Source organism: Gavia stellata, chromosome 30 (assembly GCF_030936135.1).
Source record: "Gavia stellata isolate bGavSte3 chromosome 30, bGavSte3.hap2, whole genome shotgun sequence".
NCBI lineage: Eukaryota > Metazoa > Chordata > Aves > Gaviiformes > Gaviidae > Gavia > Gavia stellata.
The window spans coordinates 3,014,989-3,034,453 of NC_082623.1; the positions used below are offsets into that span (position 1 = coordinate 3,014,989).

General features: G+C 47.7%; 1 protein-coding gene across 1 annotated transcript in view; it reads right to left on the reverse strand.

Annotated features, from left to right (window-relative positions):
- ANKS1A (ankyrin repeat and sterile alpha motif domain containing 1A) overlaps positions 1-19,465 on the reverse strand; it is a 104,935-nt gene that overhangs the window by 24,265 nt on the left and 61,205 nt on the right. Inside the window, exon 13 of the mRNA XM_059831310.1 lies at positions 8,244-8,310. Within this exon, the coding sequence (XP_059687293.1) occupies positions 8,244-8,310 (67 nt within the window). The remainder of the gene's footprint in view (positions 1-8,243; positions 8,311-19,465) is intronic.

Consider the following 19,465-nt stretch of genomic DNA (forward strand, 5'->3'; position numbering starts at 1 on the left):
TCACCCAAGGCATTCCCAGCCAGTCGTAGGTGTGAGGGAACGGAGTGGAGCCGCTCACAAACGCACAGAGCTGTGCAGGTCCTCTCGTCCATGCAACTTCGGATGCGCTGCCCTGCTCAGCGGGCCAGCGGAGAGGGCCGGGCGCATGGGAGGCACAAAGCAGCTAGAGAGAAAATACATCTTCATGCAGCCGAGACACAGAACAGACACGATGGACGTTCAGAAAAGCAGCAGAAGCCAGACTAGAGCAGCTGTCCACAGGAAGACATGCAAGACAAAGAAAGCACACAAACTGCAGCAGAAGAAAAGAAGGGCTTATACTTTTTTTCCCCAAGCAGTCCTGAAAGAGGCAAACCATGGTAAGGGCTTTTTCTCTCCGTTACGGTGTTAAGAGGAGCAGAGGTGTGAGTGACCCCGAGCACGAGTCTGAGAGTCCTGGCACTGTCATTTTACCACCTATCCGGGCGCATGGCATTTCAGCACGCTGCTGGGACCGGGCTGGCTGCACTGGAGAGTCTAACTACACCGCTGCGCTGGCTGACAGCAAGAGAGACAGAGGAATCAGTGCGGTTTTCACCCAATACATTCAGTCCTGCCAGGTGTTTGGTGCAGGCTTGTATTTGCCCTTCCTTCATCTTCTTCAGCTAAGCGCAGCTGCTGCATCTGAGCCCCTCACTCTAAACAAAAAGAAACCAAACGCAAGCACACTCTCTCCTCTTCCTGCAGCAGCTCAAGTCCGAGACATGCCCTGGCACCTCCTCTCAGCCTCCGATAAATGAGATTCTTCCCAACACCCTACGGAAGCTGTGCAGACAAGCTCTCCCTTCCCTCACCCCTGGGAAGAGGGTCCAGTGACTTGTTACTCTCCTCTAGAAAAGCTTGAGACCTTAAATATGAGCAACAAAAGTTCAGAGATCTCCTTTTCATCAGGGAATTTGCCATCCAACACAGGCAGAATTTTTCAGGCTTCTTAGCACATCTGTTTCAAGGGTACATGCAAAGAAAAAGATGATCAGGAAAACCAGGTTTGCTTTCTTTGAACCTTCAGGTCAGCTGAAGCTGTTTGGTACCTTCCACGCCATCCTTCCCACCCCCGCCCGCTGCAATGGCTGCACAACGCAGAGCTCACGGTGTTATCTGGAAATTCTTGGGGTAAGGGATCCCGCTGCTCTGGTCCACGGGAGAGCTCCTCTGCCAGGCGAGCCGAGTTCGAGAGAGCCGGCCAGTCTTTCTAGTGCACACTGCAGCACGAGAAACGCAGAGATCACAAAAGGTTTCCGTCTCCCTCCCCTAACACAGCCTGTGCAGAAGGGCAGCATCTAAACCTGGAATTTATGCAACAAGCTCCCGCTCGCCCGGGGTCTCCATCCTTCCCTTCCGTCGATCCTTGCTGGTCCGCCAGCAGCCAGGCAGCCGTGTCCCCTCACCAAGCAATCGTGTGTCCTTGCAGAGCGCTGCAGCGGCGTGCTTTGTCTGAAGGCAGCGAGCTCCACGCTTGCCGTTCCACTCTCAGTCCTGTCTCCTGCTCTCGCATTGCCTGTCCCTCCCTTCCCTTCATCCTCTTACCCCTCCCAGCTTTTCCATCCACTGTACAAGCAGCGAGCAGCCTTCGCAGCAGAAGCTGCAGGAGAGGGGAGGGAGGCAGCAGCTTTATAACTCTCGAGTGGAAATTACTGACTTCTCAATATTTACTCGATGATGGACTACACGGCTTGGGTTTTCAAAAAATGATGTTACAGGTCTGCTTTGACAGGTCCAAGTGATTTGTGGCTGGCTCAGAATTAATTTATCGAGAGAGAGGTGAGGAAACTGCTTGCTGCCTACTACAGCATTTCTGGAAGCAGTCAGGGTATTGGCAGGGGGAATGAAACCACAGCAGTTCCTTCCTCTGAGCTCCTGAATTTCACTCTAAAAAATTATTTACTCTGCTCAGCCTTTTGTACACTCGTAAATGTATTTCTGCTTTTAAAGGGGAAACCTACAGTGACACCAAGTGCAAGTTTGCTGGTTTTAAAACCACTTCAAATCAAGACAAAATGAACAGGGGGTATTTGGAGGGAGGGGAACGGAGGGGTCTACTTTAAAAAGAAAAAGAAGAGAACAGATGCCCCAAAACATCCTAGACTGAAAATAAGGAAGTCCAAAATACACTGAATATTTGCACGTTACAAGGATGACATGGGAGCAAATGAATCCCAGTCACTGTGCCCCCCAGCAAGAGCCCGATCACAACTTCTGATTAAAACAGACTCCTAATTCTCAGCTCCATCCTTCTCCTTACACTTCACATTTTAGGAATCCTGCCTTCAAAAGGTCCGCGGATGGCAGAAGGGGAAACAGTCAACAGAGTGTAGTTAGAAATAATTAGAGTATTTAAAAGTTGCTAAAAAAGCAAGCCAAGCAATTCAGTTCCTCTTGCAAGACATTCTTCAAGGAACACAGCACGCTTCAAAGAAAACAGGAAAGGGAGAGAGCTACCAGGGCTCAGAAAGGTCCTCTGATAAATTATTGTTTCAATAATAACCTCCAGTGCAAAGTTTGAGTCTGTCTGGAGGAAGAAATGAGTTTCCTGTTTGCTCATGGAAACTGATAACAATTTAACATGACCTGGTGTGGCCTGAAGACACACGACCAAGCTTCACCGGGAAGAAAAAACTGCAAGTCCAAGCAAATGTTGATGAAACCACTGCCCGCACACAAAGTGAGCACGCAAGAGAACCGAGTCAGGCGGTTATTGCCACAGCTGGGGATGTTCATCAGCTGAAAGCCCTTAAATCCACTGAGGGGGCTATAAACTCAGGCAGTGCATTAGGCAAGATGGATAGGCAAGGAGAACATAGTCCTTAATGCTATCAGATGCAAGAAATACAGCCGGCATCCGACTTTACTGGAACTAAGATCAATTAGCCAAATGCAGATTGCTAACAAATTTCTCCCTCTTTTGTCAAGTAAAACACCAAGCACGTTCCTCACGTCTCAAGTCAACTGCAGAGTTAACTCACCAAGCCCCAAATGCATTCCCTGTCCAGCGCAGCATGCCTCCTGCCTGCATCGAGCTGATTTACTGAGCAGAGACCACTCATCTCCTCTATTTTGGGGGAGAGAAACGCTGCCTGACAAATCACCGTAACCCAGCGAGCAACAGACAGGTTTCTTGTTCAAAGCCAGCAGCGAGATGAGACGCTGCAGTGCAGTGGGGTTGAGTTTCTGCTGCGAGACCTGTCCGCCCCTACCCCTCTGACCCGCATCTGGAAGGAAGAGATGATCAGAAGCGGGTTGCTGGAGCTAAATACAGGCGTGATTGCAAAACAGACATGCAGAGAGACACAGCCTGAATACAAACATCTATTCCCAGGCCAAAACACCCTTTAAGGCAAAGGTTCGGTGGAATCCGGTATCCTTTAAGAGATGGTGTTCCTTGATTCCCCAACCTCTGAAAAGCACTTACCAACACGGAGTAGTGACAGACTTCTCCTTTCCTCCCACCCACACCACCCCACCCTCGGGAAATACATTTGGAAGATTTTCTTACAAACTCTACCAGGAAATGAGAGGGACGAACCTGTTGGCCAAGGAACAGATTCTAGCTGCAAATTCCATAAAGATGCCGGGATGCATCTAATTATCTTACCATCCAGGGGCCTCAGAAGTTTAATGTGCTTGTCTGTAATGCCATGGCAAGACACGGAAGTTTTGTTACCCTGTTTTACAGAGGAAAGCTTGATGGTACAGAAACCACCTATTTGCCCAAATTTGTATGGGAAGTCTGGAGCATGGCAGGGACCTGAAACCAAGCGGCCAGGGCTCGTTCCAGCATGACTCCAAGGGTCCCTGCTCTCCCTAGACCCAAGGCAGTTGTATGCAATAACTGCTTGTATGAACAGACTCCAAACATACTTATCTCTGCAGTAACTGCCAAGCAAGGCATGTTACCTTTCCAGGCAAATCAGTGATTCCAGAAACAAAACTAGTCAGGAGCCCCCATATCCTCAAAGCCCACCCAAAGTTTCTGAGGTTGCGAGAGCATTCGGAAAGTTCCCTGCAGCTCCCTGCACATTTGCGATATGATCTGAAGTGTTAAAACAGTCCCAGCAATGTCCTGAGGAGCAAAAGGGAAGCGCTGCCAGAAAACAAAGACATAAGGGTGCGCGCACCCCAGGACACCCTTCATCCTCGCAGCAAGGGGCTGGCAAAGCGCTGCCCGCACGCCGGCTAGCGCTCATAGGAAAGGAAGGAGAACTGGGGAATACATACAGCAGCTGATCTGTGTACGAGGCATCCCAAACCAAGCGTAACACAGCACAGCCCGCAGGAAACCACCCGGCTTTAGGACAAGGCAGCTCCTGGGTCCGCCTGCTTCCAGAGACGGGTGTCCATTTTGCTGAAAACTCCCTGCACAACGGCAGCTTTTGCTGAAGTGCTGGCTCCTCCTCTCCCCTCCATGTTAGACCTCTTCACTAACAATATCGATCCATCACACGCACTGCTACGGACCAGCTCAGGGAGGGGAGGGTTTGTCACTAAGCAGGATGCTAAGCAGTTGGCATTGGATCAGACCAAAAACCACGCACCGTTTTGCATCCCGCTCCAAAGGCGTTTGACCCTAGAAACATAAGCCCTAATCACTACGTAGTATCTAGGGCAGGCACAGGTCAAACTCCCACTGGGAATGCACGGTGGATTCCTCCTCACCAAAGCAAAATCCCAAGTGACAAATGGATACGAGATAAGCTTTATTATGGCAAGCATGAGTTGCGTGTGCGGATACATATTAGCATCTCATCGAGAGGAGACGCTGCCCACCCGGAGCAGTTCAGATGCAGCAGTTTGGAGGTGAAGGATTAAAAAGGACAGAATCCCTCGCGGTGGCAGCTCTCCAGCATCCTCCATCACGCTGCGGTAAAGGCAAACAAGCTCTTGAGTTCTGCTTTTGTCTTTGCTCCTGATTTAAAGGCAGGGAAGGGAATTCATGCTTCAAGTATAGGGGGGAAGCACCTCTCCTGCAAGCAGCCTTGTTTAGTGGATATCGATACCTACAGGAATACTCAGAAAAAGCCTAGCATCACCCAAGTTGAGGCACATGGCAGATTAACCACATCCCAAGGGCACGGCCACCACAACACCCGTGCTGACCCGCAATTGGCATCACCCCAGTCCTGCTCCCAGCACAGCCGCTGCCCTAACAGAAGTGGCTGGGGAGGACGATCCTCCCCCAGAGAAATCCAAGAGGTTTTGGGATAAGGCCACGTCCCCAAAGAGGCAGGACTGTTCCTGGCTATTGGGACGGTGGCACTTCGTCAGCCAAGAAGTATCCCCGAGGACAGCACTGCCACAGCTGAACGGGTCTCACCATCAGAAAGCATTTCCTATGACAACATTTTCAAGATGTAAATTTTCTAAAACCCTTGAGCGGTACATGATATTTAAGCACCTTTGGTCCCCAGACAGCAGAGTTCATCGGCATCCATTTAATCAAGCTCTGCACACTGTCTCTTGCTACAAACAGCTCCGTTTCAAAAGGCACCATTAAAGCCAAGCAATTATTTCCTTCTTTGAAGGCCACGGACTCTGCTCTGGACGGGAGACAATGCTCCCGAGGACCCACGGCTCTGCCTGCAGCAGCGGACAGCTTCCTCAAACTGCTGGTTTCCAGAATGAAGCTACATCCTGGGAAGAGAATTAAAATAAACCTCCCGAGCAGCTCGGAAATGTAGAAGCGTTGAGACAGTCGGCTGGGAAAGGGGTATTTCCCTGCTCTGCAAACAGTATGGAGACATGCCTAGGGACGTTTGCCTCCTTCCTCTATTAGTTTCATCTCCCTTTCACATCTACTATCCTCAAAAGAAGGCACAAAAAAGTATAGTAAGAAAGCTGGTAAAATGGCAAAATGACCCTGTTTGATGAGCAGAGCCAAGGGATGCAATGAGGTCACTGCAGGAGCAACGGAGGAAGATTTTTAACCGAGACTTGGTTCTCTCTGCTGCTCCAGTCCGGATCCTGAACACAAACTCGGCACAGGGTTTGCTATTCCCCAGCCCCCAGACGCCTCAACATTTATGGAAATGAGAATGTTTTAACCCAGGATCGTCTCCCATCGCTCTGATGCTGCATTGCGGAGATAAGAGTTATAATAGTTGCAAACATGGCTGGAGGAGGACGTTGCTCTGTTTGAGGAAAATCAATGCACTAAATGACACTACGATTCCTTCTTCACCTTGTTTAATGGAAATTAGAAAAAGCAAAGACAAAATGCACAACTAAATCATCTCACATACTATTTATAAAATTTTATTATAAAATTAATAAAGCTACATACTTCAAGGTCACAGAAGCACGTAGGTAAAATATATAGAAAAAAATTGTGATGAGTTTTATCTGACTTGAAGCAACAATAAGGTGCCTAGAGTTTTACAGGTGGGAAGTTGGAGAAGAAATGTTAAAATATTCAGGCAAAAACATTTTATGGGCTGCAGAAAAACAGTAGTTTTGCTGGAAAATCGCCACCATGCTCCAGCTACTCCGGCTGGCTTGTTTTAGAGGCTGGGTGGCAGAAGCAGCTCTTTATGCCTTACTCTATCGCAACCAAATTAAAACCTGGCCCTTGGTAAGCTCCAGTTAAGCCAAACTGCCTGAGCAGGACCCTTCGCCCCGCACAGGCTTTGCTCAAGCGTTCCTGGTCCCCAGGAAACATTCCTTAACCTGTGAAATACAAACAGCCTCCAAAGGACACCTTCTCACACAACCCCATAGGCACCGAACCCCGCCGGCGGCCAGACAGCCCCTCCGAGCCCGCGCTTTCCCGTCAGCTGCCATTTTACCCAGAGGGAATCCATCCCAACCGTGCCCGCAGAGCGGCTTTATTTCCAAACGTGCCCAGCAGTGAACGTGCAGCTGGGATGGGTGAATTGCCGTGGCGATAACGGGGATATTTGATATCTTGGCTATAGTCACTCTGATGTACAACTCTAAATACAAATTCCCGTCCTACCCTCCCAGGGCTGAAAGGATTTTGTGAGCCTTAAAGAACAAAATACTACAACGTGGAGGGCTATAGAGAGGTTCTGCTCATTTCCAAAGGGACAGGCCCACACTCGCATAACGAAAAAGAGCATCTTGCTACTGCATTATGTATTTGAAACAAAAGCAAGATTGTCGTGGGGATTGTGAGACCAGCCAGAAGACAAATAGGCAGCAGCTCTGTTTCAGACTGACTGCTTAAAGAAAATTTTGTTGCTATCCACCAGAGAAGAACAGAAACTTGAGACAAACATATGCTGAAAAGCAGGAGAGAACTGCAAGCAATCAGTTCGACTTTCTCAGAGGCTCTGTTGAGAACAACAGTAATTGTAGGAGCTAGGATCAGTAGAACTTTCTCTCCCTAGGATACCGGCTGGAGTCCTTACACCATCTTTCAGCTGCAAATTAGTTTTTTTTTTTTTGTACGTGCAGAAAACCTGATCTTCCTCCTACACTTTGAGCAAAGACTAGTTGTGAAGTTTTAAGTATCAATACACAGCGGTTACTGGGCTGTGCAAGCAGGAGCAACGAGCCAGCCGCTCCAGAGCTCATTTTACTGCCGCAGGCTTACAGAAGAGCACATAGAAGTGTCCCAGACCCCTCACACAAGCCACCAACTCTCATCTCCACCTAAAGGGAAGGACTATAAGGAGTCACTTCAGGTATTGGAAGGCACCAATAAGAACTCCACAATTCTCAGCAATAAGCCTTTGTTTGAAGCTGTTCAAAGATGTAAAACATCACCGCAAAATTTACCATATCCTAAACGGTAATACTAAGCCCCAAAATTTATGAACAGGCAGTCTCGACAAGAAACGAGACCCCCTGCACACACACACACTGCTGTCACTGGGTGAGTATTAATCAACAGTGGGGTAATGAGGGTCCCCCCCCTTTCCCATCAGGCAGGGGGTACCAGGGGGTACCAGCTGCAATGGTCTTCACCCAGCCCATTTCCCCCAAAAGTCTGCCAGGAGGGAAGGACAGCTGCATTATATAATTATATAATTATATAAATTAATCTACCTAGGGGAGTATTGAATTAAAATTGCTGGTAGCGGCGTTGAGCATTACGCTGGGAAGCCAAGGTCTGCTCTTTCTATGCCAGAGCCTTCCGTGTCCCTCTGGGAGCCAAAGCAGGTTAAAGAGCTCTGCGCACAGGAGCCAGCACCTTGTTGTTGTACGGAGCACACCCAAGACGGACACACACGAGCTGGGTACGCTACCTGAGATCCTCTGCTGCTCCTGAGAAAAGTCAATGCCTTCGCCGATGGAACTCATGATTTTCTCAATCTGAAAATAAAAAAAAACAAAACAGAAAAGCAGATGCTGCATTATTCATAAAGCCTGAGGAAAAGTTAAAGGCAGCCCCGGGATTTCACCTGCCACGTGACTGCCGAAGAAATCCAGGAAAGGATGTTAAGACACCTCTGACCCAGAGAAGGCACCCTTAACACCTTGCCTGGAAAAGTCTTTGTAAGGGCGGCTGACTCAGGAGGGATGCGGAGAGGCTGGGACTCCACAAGCCTTCCCTTCCACAACTTGCCAGTGCCTGAAAATAAACAGCTCCAACAAAACCATCCCTCTGGAGCATAAAATTAGGGAGAAGGAAAGGAACCCCAAACTCCTCAGCTCACCCTGTACAAACATGCAGCCCCACCTTCACCAGCAGCGAAGCCTGAGAAATGCAGTTCACTAACTCTTTCACAGCATGCAGAAAGCAAACGTGGCTTCACCTCAGTCTGGGTTTTGTTGGGTGGTTTTGGTTTGTTTTGGCTTTTTTTTTTTTAATCATCACATTTCCCAATCCTGTGCACGGACGCTGTGCTCCTCACCGCTTCCACTGAGAGCGGAGATGCTTAGAAAGAGTTTGAAAATAGATCAAGTTTGCAAAAGCAGCAACATCACGGGGGCAAATGCCTTCACTACCCAGGAGAGGGAGCTAAAGACAATTCCATCCCCTGACTGAAGCACTTCACAGTCCATAGCTCAAGGCAAACCTCATGCAATTAAGAAAAAAGGTAAAAACTACTGTCTGAGATGGTGTCTTTTCAAGTCCACTTAAGACTTGCATATAAATGATTGCATTTGCCACAAAAAAATTAATGCAAGTTGCAATTTTCATACAACCTACAGGATACTTCCTTTAAATGAGAATAGAAACTTTTCAAAAACAATCCTTGAGTAGAACTTGTAAATCGAGGCTTTCTAATGTAGTGGTGCACAGGGAAAACCGACAGTGACAACTACTAGGTTAATTCTGTTAAGATGAAAGACCTGAGAAATTGCACCTCAGTTAGTCAATTCAGAATTTTCAATAACCTAATGCACAAAGCCCACTATTTTCCAAAGAGCAATGCGACACTTAAGAGGCTCAGGTCTGGTTGCTTACCCCAGTCTTCAACCTATAACCAAGCAGAAATTAAAATAATAATAAAAAACCCCCAGTGAGAGATTCCTGAACAGAAATATCCCAAGGAAATATTCCTGTGAGGCACTTCAGAGCGGTTGCTGCTGAGTGCAAAGCCGATACATCGACTGGCAACAGAGAGTGGGGGGGAAGTAAACTTCAACTCTTGCACAACTTTCTTTTTTTCCCTGGTCTTTTAAGGACAGATTCGGGGAAGGAGTCCAAGTTTTCCCAGACCTCATCCCCCAGCCACCTTTGCACCGCCTGCATCCCAGCGCGATGCTTTGCTTTGGTGCAGCCACACGAGCTCCCAAAACTGCCCGGCCGGCGAGCGGGGCTCCTGGAAACACTGCGGGGAGCCAGGAGCTCGACTTCCATTCAAAAATCAATGGCAGCTTGAAGCTGAACTCTGCTGGGAAGGGGTTTGTTTGGTGAAACAAAAAAAAAATAGACAGTCTTAAAAGGCTCCTGCCAAGTCAGATCTCCAATAAAGTCCTTCCTGTTTGTTGGGAGCAGGCAGACAGGGCACTTGCAGCATTAAATCTCACCAGGGAGAAGGCATTCGTGCCATCTACAGAGGAGACGTTAAAGGATGTGGATCCTCTGCCCCTAGAAAACCATGAGGACGAGCGCTTCTACAGCGCTTGAAATATAGTTAATGCTAGCTTACTGGGAGCTTTGAAGACCAGCCTGAAAAAAAAAAAAAAAAATTCAGATTTCAACCATGTATGGAAGAAAAGTGAAGTATGTCCTAAAAAGAGATTTCAGTTAAAGGAAGGGTTTTGAAGCCACTGGATGCATGGGTCCTGCCATCGGCACGCTGACCTGCAGTACATGCGGCAAAAGCGTTCGTGGCTCTTCTGCCCCGGACACAACCAGAACTCAGACGTGACCTTTGCTAAAACAGCTGGGAGATACCTGACCCTAACATCTGAGCAAGGCCGGGCTCTCCATCAAGCTGCCGGAGCCGTGTGGGTCTCAAGCAAAGGCCAGACGCCATCAAACGCTGACACAAGGGTTAACAGAGTCACTAACGGGGTGGCAGGATGAGTGATCCGATCCCTTGTTTCACAGGAGGGTAAAAATGACAAAGGAGAATTGATATGATAGCCTGGGACATGAAAGCTTTTACTTACAGAAGACAAGTCATTCAGAACTTTAATCAAAAAGTGCAAGCTATCTGTACAAGAAATGGGATTGTGTGTTTTAAGCTCAAGTTTAAAAGGATGCACTAAAAAAGGATGAGGCCACATAAAAGGCAAAAATATCCCGATTTCAAGGGGACAGAGGCAGCCCTTAAATAACTAAAATCAAACATAGACAGGGTGGTTCATTTTGCAGCTGCTCACATCACTAGCCATTGCTTCAGATAAAAATTACACAGCTAGTCATCGTGTCATCTGATCGTGCTATTTAGACTCGCCGTGGCTGAATAAGGAAGCCCCCGAAATACAGCTTTGAGAACTGCAAGAAAAAGTTGGTTTTTTTTCTCAGCTAACCTAAGGCTCTTGTGTAAATCAGCAACTCTGCAGTATCAGCAACCGAAGTGTGGGATTAGCTAAACTGGAACCAGTTAAGAGGAAAAAAACCTGAATTTAAAGTCTGCCTTGTGATGCTGAGTTTTCCTTCTACCCCAATTATGCCTTTTAACTGTTTCCCTCCGCTGGAGGCGTTTGTGGCAGTCACCTTCACTCCATCAGCCCCGCTCCTCTCCACGGGCTCGGTTTTAAAAAACCTTTCCATTTCTCATTAGTTGTGATGGAGCCTGAAGGATGCGTGAGCGATGCAGCAGCTTCTGCTTAAGCCTGCAGACGATGTGAAATAACTGAAAAGTATTAACTGCCCCATTTTTCTCAGCAGAGGTTACTGACTGGTACCCAGAGGTAACCTAGGTCTCACGATGCACATTTTTGCCAGTCACCATTTCAGCAAGAACCACTTGCTTTATCTGCTTTTGCCCCTCCGAAGCAGCAAATGCTCCCCAGCAAAGCCTTGAAATTTCACGGTGCCCTTACGTATCATCAGTACATAAAGGCCATGCAAGACCGGAGCGAAATATAGGGATGGTGCAAAACAAACTCATTTCCAAATAAGACCAAGGGCTTTCGTACTGACTGTTTTGTTCACTTCCATCAGCAGGCACCGAACCCGAGCTGCGGCAGGATTTCTGGGATACTGCCACAGCCCTGAGGGCTCGCTGCAGAATTTGGGTCTCGAGGTAAATTCAGTTCAAGCTCCAGAAGTTTATGGGCATTAAGCTTTGAAGATTTATGTCAATTAGCTTCATTACAAGGTATATTTCTCAGCTGGAGCCGCTCTTGTACCTACTGTCTGGGATCTTTATCTAAAAGACGTTTACTTCAGCAGATCTGGAAGCCTGTGAGGTTCTTTAGTCTCACGGGATCATTTGAAGCAAGAATCACTTGGTTCCAACCAAGCTTTTCCTATAACCAGTCACCAAGAGGAACAAAAAAAAAGATAGGTGGGGAGGGAGAGAAGAGAGGAGGTGAGGAGAAAAGCGTGTTTGTTCAAGCAGCCCCAGCTCCCTCCGACTGTCTCCCAGCAACAGAGGCAAAGCGCTTTGCGGATCTCTTACGCTGTGCCGGGACCCAGCTCTGAAGACGTGCGGGGACTGCTGCCGGCGCTGCTGGGAAAGGCAAAGAGCACAAGAGCATGTTTCCGTGGCAGATTCAAACCCCACATTTGCAGCCCCTCTTTGGTCAGAGCTACGACTCTGAACGCTATTTGGCAAGAGCCAGGTAAGCTTCCTCCCATCAGATGCTCGTTACCAAAAAACCCCATTTATTTCCCAGCATTTCTGCATCGGCAGAGCCAGCATTTCGCCCTCCCCCACCACACTCCATGCTTGGATGCCCTCTTCCACCCTTACCCACTGGCAGTTTCGCTCTTTCACAATGCAGGATGAAGGACAAGAGAAAGTTTTAACTTGATTTTAAGAAAGGTCGGCTCCTCTGCTGCATTTCTTGCTGGGAAGAAGCAATGCCTACTGAAGTACTATGGCCCTGGAAAGCACGGTGCAGGATAAAAGGACTCTCCCATCTTTTCACTTCCTTTAAGCGTAGAGAAGATTTTTCTAAAAACAACGTCTCCCCCATGCACAGAGGCAACAGGTCCCCAAAAGCTGCTCACAAGAGGACAACGTAAATCCAGATCACAACCCGCTCCGCTCTCAACAGACTGGATGAGTTCCCCTGCCCAGGGCAGGTCGTCACGGTCTGACACCGTGAAAAATTTGCTTCCTTCCCTGCAACCCTTTTCCATAGCTGGATTCAAAGTGCAAATTAACTCTGGGTGCCAGGCCAAGTTCACTTGTTTCCATCGCACTGCCCTCCCCTAATACGAGAGGGACTTGGTGCTTTTCAGGTTCACTCTCCAGCTCTGACAGCTCTGCAGTCAAAATACAGCAGTGAGGACTTGCAGGTGCTTCTTCAGCACTAAAACACCCCCGAACTTTTCCTCAAAAGCCTTGTGCTATATAAAACTGAATGGTAATGAAATAATCACATGGCCAAGGATTACAGAATCACAGAATCACTAAGGTTGGAAAAGACCTGTAAGATCATCAAGTCCAACCTTAAAAAAAAAAAACCCAAAAAAACCCCAAACCCACCAAAAAAACCAAACCACAACACACCAAAAACCAACCCACCCAACACCACACAGCACCATGCCCATCAAGCCACATCCCACAATGCCACATCCACACGCTCCTTGAATACCTCCAGTGATGGTGACTCCACCACCTCCCTGGGCAGCCTGTTCCAATGTTTCACTGCTCTCCCAGTAAAGACATTTTTCCTAATATCCAGCCTGAACCTCCCCTGGTGCAACTTGAGGCCATTTCCTCTAGTCCTGTCGCTTGTCACTTGGGAGAAGAGACCAACACCCACCTCACCACAACCCCCTTTCAGGCAGTTGCAGAGAGCAATGAGGTCTCCCCTCAGCCTCCTCTTCTCCAGACTGAACACCCTCAGCTCCCTCAGCCGCTCCTCATAAGACTTGTGCTCCAGACCCCTCACCAGCTCCGTCGCCCTTCTCTGGACACGCTCCAGCACCTTTCACAACCCATCCCTTGCTGAACATCAGTTTGATCTGGAGGAGGTCAGTTACGCACAGTCAAAACCGTATTACAGTTAATGCAAAGGGAAATCCCGCTTCATGCCCTCGGCTTGCCACGAAAAGAAAACACTCTCCCAAGTCACAAACCAACTCAAACACTGGTTTGTTGCTAATCATCTTGATTTAACTGGTAAGAGGTTGCAAAAGTAAGAATACAGGGGAAGGACACAAACCTAAAGAGGGAATGAATGCTTTAAAGCATCCCTGTCCTCCGCAACCGGTCCTCAGCTGCACTCTATGGCACTGAGATGGGGCTGGAGAAGAAGATACCTTGAAAACAGCCTACGCCACGGTTTTTTAGGCTGTTCTTTCTCAGTGGTTAATTATTAAAATACAAAAATACCATGTTTAAATATAGCGCTGCAGTTCAGACTTAGTTGTAGCCTGAACACTCAGTTCCAATTTGTTTTGGCTTAACCTGTTTTTTTCCACTGAAGCACCAAGCATCCGTCCCTGAACAGGTCTGGGAGGGGGGGTTGAGGTGGGTGTTTTTATGTTTTGGGGTTTTTTTTCCCCCCACACCCACAGAAATAAAAACCACAAAATCCTTTTTCCTCTTAAATTAATACAATAATATCTGTTATTCCTAATCTAGAGGGGTAGCTGGCTCCACACTATAAAGATATTTTAGCCAATGAGGCCTGAAACCTTACCAAGAAAGGAGACAAACTATTGCGAAGCTAAAATACTTCGGGAGAAGGAAAGGCTGCAAGGATGGGAGAGAGTCCTTCAGCAAACCCCAAAGCAAGGGGTGCGATGGGAAGGAGTTGCAGAGCTGTTACCAGGATTGAAGCACACCGATTTATTTTCACATTTGCCTACGTTTTGCTGAAGAATAAAAATACCCAAAAAAAGGAGCTGGGTGCGGCTGAGAGTCATCCCAGAGCTGGGGAAGTGGTAAGCTCTTCCATGCAGGCAGGCAGGCAGCCACGAAAACATAGCAACTGGCAATTTACTCCAAAACAGAACTTTATCTTAAAACAAAACTATCCCGAGCAACTGAGTTCTGATTAATGGAGAGAAAGGTATTTGTTTGCAGAAGGACAGTAAAAGCCAAGCCAGCTCGGAGGACATGATGGATGCTGAGGTTTGTTCTGCCGGCAAGACAGAGGAGATTTCAACACCAGAGTCCTGCAAAGTAATTCCCCACCTCACGGCACTCATGGCAGAAGCATTGAATGGCTTTTGACATGAGCAGGATGCAAAAGTATCTCCTTTCCTCTGACACCACATCCCATGACCCGCAGGAGACAGGTCCCACATCTTGTGCGAGGACAGCGGTGGCGGGTACAGGGCATGGAAGCCTCAGGGACCCTTCTCCTCGGAGGGCACGCTCGGCCCCGCAGAGGCACGGCTCCGCAGCCAGCCCTGACGCGCTTCGTTTCCGCTCCCCTGCCCTGATGGACGTGAAGCCGTGGTGTCCATATTAATCTCTCCAGTTTTTCCTCTCCAGAGCCAACGCTGAAGTTTGGAGCCAGCGAGTCCATTGAGAGAGAGAGAGAGAGAGGACGATTAAACAAGTCCTGGGGTCTTTTATCACTGAAATAAAAGACAGCCTTACGCAAAACGAGCTGTCTGCAGCAACTCATTTGCATGCAGGGAAAGGAAGCTTCATTCAGAAAGCACAAAATTGAGCAGCACTCCATTCGCGTGACACTCGCCCAGGTTTGGGGGCATGGAAGGGGCTTTGTAAAACCTCATCTACAGCTGAAAAGCCCTTACGTTTACCATCAATATAAATGCCTGAGTTTTGTGCTCAGTCTCTGCATGCAGCATCAGTGATTCCCAAGGACATAGCAAGGTTGTCCTGGGAGAAGAAAAAAAAAATACGTATACACGCGCATGCCAGCATTCAGATGACGAGATATTACTGAGAGCTACAGCTATCCTACCCCATACGGTTTATAAGCAGGGTTTCCCCCTCCCTCCATCCCCTGCAAGAGCAATAGCTGCTCCGGACAATGATCCTTCTGCGGCTCCGCAGGCGTAACACCCCGCACTTGCATCCCCAACCAAGCTCCATAGTTAGGCTCTGAGCCCCACACAACAGCTCTGTTTAGAGTAAACGCATGTTTCCCCGCTTCGAAATCAAGAAGGCCAACCAGAAGGGTAGGTTGGGTATGTTAGCTAGGAGGTTGGAAGTGTGCCTAAGAAACCAGGCTGTGTCGGCCAACCTTTCCTCGCGGTGCTCCCTCTTTCCAACACCTCCCTCACGCGCACACAAACACATGCTCCTTTGCACAGAGCTTATTTCTGAGAAGCCAAATATTACCATTAAAATCCAGATATGCCTTGATATACGAAGGAGAGCCCCTTTGATGCTTTTATCGTGGAAAAACAGCTTTTAGGGTTAACTCAGGGGCACTGAAGAAAAACTCCAGTGAAGTGTTTTCCCTTTAAATCACTATAACAACTTCAGGCTTGTTAAATCAGGTACGAACAGAACGAGATGTAACAGATTGCTTTATTCTACTGCTCTTCACAGGCTCCTCACTGCTGCATCAGCCCCTGATGCCTGGGAAACCTGAATAGGGAGCTACGTGTTATCATCTAGGGATGATTCAGAGTTGAAGGTATGTCTGTGCACACACATGTAACCGCAGCGTGTTGCCTCTGGGGAACCAAACCAGCAGAAAGTGACCTTTTTTTCCCCTTGAGGTGCTTTCTGTGGTTCAGCAGCTCACCCAAAGGTGACAGCAGCATTCCGACCTCTGCGACACGGCGGGGACTGTCAGCTCATGCCATCACCAAGGGCATCAGGGGACAGTGCAACAGGATTTCTCCTCAAAACCTCTCCTGCCCAGTGCTTCCCGAGGTTACCTTCCCCTGTGATAGGATTTCTGGTACCATGCACCATTGCTCACCTCTTTGAGCTCTGCACGTAGCAAGGAAGAAGCCCGTGTAGGATCAATGCCTTCTGCTTCCTCTATGGTCCCTTCCCAAATTGGCAGCTTAAAATCACCAGTCCAGAAGCCTGGTCACAAGGAAGGTAAGCTCAGGCACGCCTGCACAGGCGTGAAAGAAACAAACACTGAGCAATAAAGTTATTCAGATAAAAGTCTATAATTAAATAAAAACACACAGAAACAAATGGCACACTATCTACCATACGTATGGTATTAGTGCATGAAAATGACACCCTGCAGCATCAGCATAATTAAGAATATATCAGGATTCCCATTATAAATCCTTATTATTAAGGGGTTCATAATCTATTGTACAAACTCGCCTGGGGCTACAGCTCGGCAGACAAGATAGCAATTCCAGCAGCATATTTTATTCTTGAAAGCTGCTTACAAAGTTGGGTTTAAAGGTTATCAGTATTTCAAATTTCTGCAATTCCAAGTAAGTGTCAAGGGTTAAGACTTCTTATTTCTAAGCTTCCACAACTGAGGGATGGGGCAGATTTGGTTAAAATCATCAAAAACCCAGACAAGCCGCTTCTACAGTTTAAAAACCCCTTCAAGTACAACAAACACCTCCAATTACAAAGTGACCAGTCTCATTACAGCCTAATGGGCTAGCTGGAAAAAACAGGGGAGAAAAATAAGGGTGCGCTAAGGTCTATGACCGATGCTGGGAAAGCAGAGAATGCCTCTGCCTGATGCTTCCATTTCATACCAATACCACAGCAACAAACCCCAAATACAGCCAAAGGTAAGATCAACCATGAGCTGTACAGTTGCCTGAAAAAGATGATCCCTCCTGCACACAAAGCCTGACTCCCAACCTTCAATATCAGGGTTGGAAGTTTGTGTCAGACAGTTACGAGGTGATTCGAGCTGAGCGTGAGATGCTGCTAGCCGTTTCCCACCAGTTTATGGATTTTCTAGTAAACAAGAACAAGTTATTTTGGGGTTGCTGGGAGGAAAAAGAAAGCAGAGCTATTTAATCAAGATTTAGGATTTTCTTTTTTAATTGCTGACTCGTGATATCATCTCTCAAGAGATTGTGGTATATGGTCCGGAGGGGACAGAAGAGGTCAGCACGAGCAAATGACTCAAGTGGCAATTGCACAATGGTGCTGAACACCAACACCCTGCGCAAGAGTGACGGACTGAATGGAAAAACAGCTTTAACTAGGCTTTGTGAGCATCTCAATACCCAATTTACAAGCCCTGTAAATGGCAATAAAGCCCCTTAGCTGACAATTGTACATTTTCCAGGCTTCTGGGTGCAGCGGGGATTGCACTGGCCCAGCTCCTCCTGCTTCTCATCTCGAGTTTAGGAAACACATGGTGAAAAGACACCTCAGACAGCCTTCCCCAGCAGCCACACCGAAATGAAGTCCACTACATCTGACATGCTGCTTCACGTTTATCTCTAAGCACTTGCTGCTCCTCCAGCCCGCAGCCCAGTAAAGCGAGACACGGCGAGCGCCCGGCGTCGCACACTGACCTCGCTGCAGCTTCCAAGCATTTTGCAGATTCGCAATAATTGAGGCTCGACGTGACAATAGCACGGATAACAATAGAGGGGCCAAAGCCAACAGAAAGAAAGGCAGCTTTTCTAAAAGCCAAAACGACACAGGCTCAAAATACCACTGTGATTAGGGCGCTCGCAGGCAGCGGGCAAGCCAAGACGATGCTGCGTACAGACGTTCATCGGGGAGACAATATAGCAGGTGCTGCTTTAACAAGCAATTAGGTCTTGCATCAGTAGGATAAACAAGCGATCCAAGGCATTTTCCCCAGAAAAGTCTTTGGTTAATGGATACCTGATTTTCCTAACTGATATTGCAAGCCTGAAGGTGGATCCAGCTGAGATACATCCTTGGAGCAGAGGGGTGGCTGGATCACAGCATCCACCAGGATCTCTGCAAGGGCTGGAGTTGCAAAGATTAAGAGCAAGAGGAGGATCTGGGACAATACCTGCTGGCTCCTTCCCGCAAGTGTCGGCCTGGAAAATTTGGATCTGGGCCATGAATCTCATTTCTAGATTGGTGACAGCTCATAAACCACTCCCAGTTTAGTTTATGGTGCTTCAACTTACGTTCTCAACATCACCATCCCACAGAGCAGAAGCCTCATATTTCATCGCTCAATATATTCTGCGCATACAAAAGATACCAGCCTGCGTTAGGAACTCAGCATAACAAATACCAAAGGCCTGGGAAATCTAATGCTCGATTTATTAATTCAAACCTAAATTACAAAAGCCAACCAGTTGTTTGAGGCACATTTCAACACTTGAACTTCAGAGTTCCCATGCTACATCCTCCTCCAGCGGCACGTGCTTTCCACACACAACGCGAGGACTCCCTAAATTTGTTATTTATTTCAAGACATTCTGCAACTGTTCATTAGTGATAAAGGCGCACACATTTTCTGGCTTAACATGGTCTCCGAGAAACTCATTTGGATCAGGATCAGGGACTGTTGCTTCATACCACTTTCCAGTCTGTGTTTTTGTACAAATCCCAGAATTACAAATCTGAACACATACCAAAAGGAGAGGAACTTAGGGTATAAATTAGTATTCCACAACCAGCGTGTGGTGGCTCTGCAGTTTCAGAGCCCTCCAAATATCAATGTTTTTTTGACAAATACCCGGTGAAATTCGACGTTAACACGACAAGAAAGATGGTCAAACGCGACAATGCCTCTGCTCAAAACAGTGAAATGGCTGGACGCCAGTTATTTTCAAGTTAAAATAAAAAAGGCGAAAACCCCTTAAGAAAATTAAAGCAGTTCACTGTCTTCGCAGCTATGTTTTCATACTCTCGCATCCTAACACGCAGAGCCAAAACCGATTTGTTCGGCTCTCGGCGCAAAGGTTGCCGCCAGAGCGCAGGATGCGACACAGCATGCTGGAGCCTGCTTGGAGACTTTGGATAGAGCTACGGAAATGCTTTTTTAAAAATAAAAACTTGTGAAGCGCTGGAAGACGCGAGGTAAA